Source organism: Glycine max, chromosome 1, assembly GCF_000004515.6.
Source record: "Glycine max cultivar Williams 82 chromosome 1, Glycine_max_v4.0, whole genome shotgun sequence".
Taxonomy (NCBI): domain Eukaryota; kingdom Viridiplantae; phylum Streptophyta; class Magnoliopsida; order Fabales; family Fabaceae; genus Glycine; species Glycine max.
The window spans coordinates 4,863,669-4,867,995 of record NC_016088.4 but is presented as its reverse complement, the minus strand read 5'-3'; the positions used below and the strand labels follow the sequence as shown (position 1 = coordinate 4,867,995).

Sequence of the window (4,327 nt, the reverse complement as noted above, 5' to 3'; positions counted from 1 at the left end):
ACATTAAAAGTTATTAAACGGAATTTGAACTTGAGATGAGGTTCAAACCACAAACACGTACACCTATTCTAAACAATACCTGCTTCTCATAAAAATATTTTAAATTAGTTCATCTGGTATTAGAAAAAGAAAAAAAAAATCTCCCATACCATTTTGATTATAAGCTTTATTAAAAGAAAAATAAGCTAACAAAAATTTGAACTGATAATTTATGAAAGCAAAATAAATTAGTGCAAACAATTTAGTAAAGCTGCTTTTATTCCTCATCCCACTACTTAGTAAGACTACTTTTGCAGCTACACAATACTAGGATAATCTTCTAAATAAACCAGAGAAGATGAGATAGTCTGAAAATCATGTTTACAGAGTATAGATTTGCCTTAGTATTATGCTATAAAACTAAATCTAGCTCTTCAGTAGAATACAGGCAACTAAATATTGGCACAATGAATGAGAAAATGGGGTCTAAACTTTCAGCTCTGTTCTTAAAAAGTATCTATTCAATTAAAATTACAAATATTCTTTTGCAGAAACCTAAATCTGGTTCATTGAACCTTGTAAGGGCAAATTAGCTAAAGATAGTATTAACGTTTTGACTTCAAAATTGCTGAAGGGCTTCACACAGCTTTTCTTTTCTTCTGCAATCTCTGCAACTTCTGCCACTTGAGGTAGATCTGATAAGACAATCCTGAGAACACCATGAAAACACACCCCCATTGCTTTGTAGAGAGGGGATTTCCACTCAATAGAGAAGATACCACAATGCTTACAAATTTGCGAGTGGTAGTGATGGTAGTGTTAGCCAAAGAGCCAAACCGGCTTATAGTCAAGAAGATGAAATTTTGGCCCACAGCACCACAGCAGCAGTAGAGAAAAATATCCCATGCTGCCTCTGGATGCTGCTGGCAAAAGCGAACTGCCTCAAATCCACTGGCACGGGGCCATCCAAACATGTAAATCATATTGTATATGGTTCCCCATAAATTCATGCCCAGCATAATATCCCAAGCACTTGTTTTTGGATACCTGGTAAGGCAAACCAATAGTTTAAAATAATAAAATTAATATCAATGAATCTGCATTTAAGATCTGATAAGTCAACATTAAAGAGAAGTTCAAATATTTGACATGTGAAAGCAACAAAAGGCAACGGAGTTTTCCCAACAAGCAACATTACATGGGAAAGGGAAACATGAAAAATCATATTTAGTTTTGTCTACTTGAGTCTTGACTGTTAAATTAGCCACCAGAGACAATCTTAAGGAGGACCAATATTTTCAGCTAGCAAGCTAATTATGTCAGCCTCAGATTGTAAGCCAATCCATTTTGGTTCATTTTTTTCAGCTACCAGTATTGAACTTATCTCTAAAAAATGTGTTTAATTGAAATAGTTAATAATAACCACATTTCATTAAAAAAAAAGAAGACAAAATCTCCACTAAAGAGAGAAACAATTCCAAGAACTGTCCATTAAGAAAATGTTCTTATTTGGTTCTCTTTATTGAGATTGTTTCTTATCTGTCGATCTAAACATAAAACATTGGAGAAGTGACTTGGTTCAAAAAAAAAGAAAAAAAGGAGGGAACACAGGAAGGAGTATAAGGGGGGGTGAAAAAGTAAAGAGGAAATCAAGGAATTGCATTTGCAAATTTGGTAGTTTGCATGACATCAGACAGACAGGAATTTCTCTATTATTACCTTGCTTTTAAAGAATCCTGAGTTGCATTGGTAAATCCATCAAAAGCAAGGTTCAGGAAACACAACCCATATCCAAGGGGAGCATTTGGATGTGCCAGCTTGCTGATAGTCTTTGAGCTAGTCTGTAATCAGGCATAAACAAATAAAGCTAAGCTGCATTCATTGACTATGAAAATCCCTACAAGAGAAGGAAGAGCTCTGCTTTTCTGAGAACTTCCAAACCTTTAGAAGTGCAAATGTTGATACCCCTCCAGCAACAAGAAAAGTACAAAGGTATTCTGGAAAAGTGTATCTTATACCATATACCAGAGTACCCATCAGCATAACTGCATTAAGGTAAAGTGAATCTTTTGTTAGACCAAGAGTACCTTATACATAATCTGAGGACAAATTAAAATTTTTAAAAATCAATAAAAAATGATTATAAGAATTTTCTGTCATCATTTTCTTTCAAATGCTTTATATATCAGGTCCTGCCAGAAGTTCCTCTATTTAGCATGTTCAAAAGATGGTAAAAATTAAAAAATAACGAATGAAATTATTTCTGCCCACCCATATGCAAAAAGGAAAGAAAGGGTACATAAAAAGTAAAAGTTTAAGATACAAATCAAGATGGATTGTCAGGTCAAAAGCACAAGTGCAGGAGCTAAAAATGTCACAGAATACATAACCGTATCCATGGTATTGGTAAAACACTAAATACTCACATCTATTGACCTTACACTAGCTATCCCTATTCACTAGTCCCCCTTAAACAAAAGGATACCAAAAACACTTAAGAACAGGATATAATGATATAATTCAATCCTAAATTCAGGGAATATGTAAAAGAAATAAAAATAAAATCAGCTAATTTTCCGTTGCTTTTAATTAAAATGCCAGCTTTTCTTGTACATCAAGCACAACGTACTGACCTGGAATCATTTTAGAGGACTTCGCCAGCACCTGCAAGTAGCAAAATTAACTCCACCCATTAAAAAGTTTATAGCTTCATGCCGAAGACACTGAATGACTGAACAATAAGTCCACAACAAATGCTGCCGCGTGCAGCATAAATATGAAAAACTTGTTTCAACTTAGATGCATGATATGGCTAGCTTGTGTTTGTCACCATCCTTTTTATTTTAATCCTGTAGAATTTTAATCCTGTAGAATAGGATCGACATTTCATTGATTTTCAAGAAAGAAGAATAAATTTTTGTACATAATACCAAATTCGTTATAATAGTCTAAACCTCTATGTCTAAACCTGTAGAATAGGATCGACATTGGCATTGCTCCAAAATAAACAACACTTTCAGGTAAAATCACAGCTTCCATACCAGATTAATTAAATGCAATTCAATTTTTTTTTAAGAAGAAAAGGAGGCAGAAAAAGAAAGTGTTGAAGAAATCATACCTGAGCAGGGTAACTAATATACTTCAAAGCTTCAATTCCCATAGCAGGACCAATGGTGTTGGTAATTCCAGCGCTCCAATAACTCCACCAAGGAGCACCACCAGAATTTCCACTAGACCACATCTTTATCACTGTCCACATAAACAAAACCAAAATAAACAAAAAGTAAATAAAATAAAATGCTAAACGGATCTAATTTAAATAACATTGATAGTGCAAAGACTTTTTATATTGTCGTGTATGATAGAATTTTTTTTGTATCGGCAATAGTTAATTTGTTAAAATATTAGTTTTTGTTGGTAGGAGATCAAACCTACGACTTTTTTTCTATTCCCTTCTCCTTTAACCATCCAAACCTTCTTATATCTTCTGTATGATAACATTATTGACTTTTGTAAAAATCACTTTAGTTTCTAATTGGTTTTAGAGACACAGTGTATAGAAATTAAACTCAAATTAAATTATACCAAGTCTATGTACAAATCAAATTGCTATGAACACAGAGTAGTTGGCGATAGAAACTCACTTATAAAAGACCAGATTAAACACACCACATTCTGTGCCAAGTTCAGAAACGCAAGGTGCTCGAACCTTTCACCGTCGAATCGCTTCGTCGACCTAAAACCAAAAAAAAAAAAATCAACAAAAAAACATAGCGAGAATTAGTAGCGGCATTTCGAAATTCCCCGCGAATTCGAGAATTTCTGAGCGGATTCGGTTTCTTACACATTTTCCTGCAGAACGCCTTGGTAGATGTATGCCGACCAGATTCCAGCGACGCAGAAGGCGAGAACAAGGACTCGGCGGAGCCCGCCGCCGTGAGCCTCCATGGAACAACCGAGATCCGCCGGTTCGGTTCGGTTCGGTTATGTATTTATTTATTTACTTATTGGTTGAACCGGAAACTGGGAGGAACGGAAGTTACGAAACGTAGATCGGAGCAAGAAGCGACGTGGGAAAGAAAGGATCCAAAAATAAGTGTGAAAGTGAGCGCCAAGTTATGTTACGTGGATTTTCCACGTGGCGTGGTTTTATTGGACTCTGACACGCCATCGCGCTCCTCATTGGACGCGCCAACGCGTGCCGCGTTTTCAGTTTTTCAGCGGTCGTACTAGTTATAATGTTGTTGGCCCCACCTTATAGAGATAAAATAGGTAGAAGAATGTATACACTAAAGTAATTTTTTAATATTTTTTAGTCCTAAAATAATATTCATTTATTTTATATAAA

General features: G+C 35.1%; 1 protein-coding gene across 1 annotated transcript; it reads right to left on the bottom strand.

Moving 5' to 3' along the window:
* Positions 1-244: 244 nt before the first annotated feature.
* On the bottom strand, positions 245-4,049 carry LOC100811913 (UDP-galactose/UDP-glucose transporter). The gene is made up of 7 exons (NM_001255506.3): positions 3,824-4,049; positions 3,624-3,715; positions 3,098-3,228; positions 2,613-2,643; positions 1,921-2,024; positions 1,699-1,820; positions 245-1,026 (listed from the first exon to the last, which is right to left on the bottom strand). Exons 1-7 carry the CDS (start codon positions 3,925-3,927, stop codon positions 618-620), a joined length of 993 nt encoding a protein of 330 aa, NP_001242435.2. The 5' UTR covers positions 3,928-4,049; the 3' UTR covers positions 245-617.
* Positions 4,050-4,327: the final 278 nt, after the last annotated feature.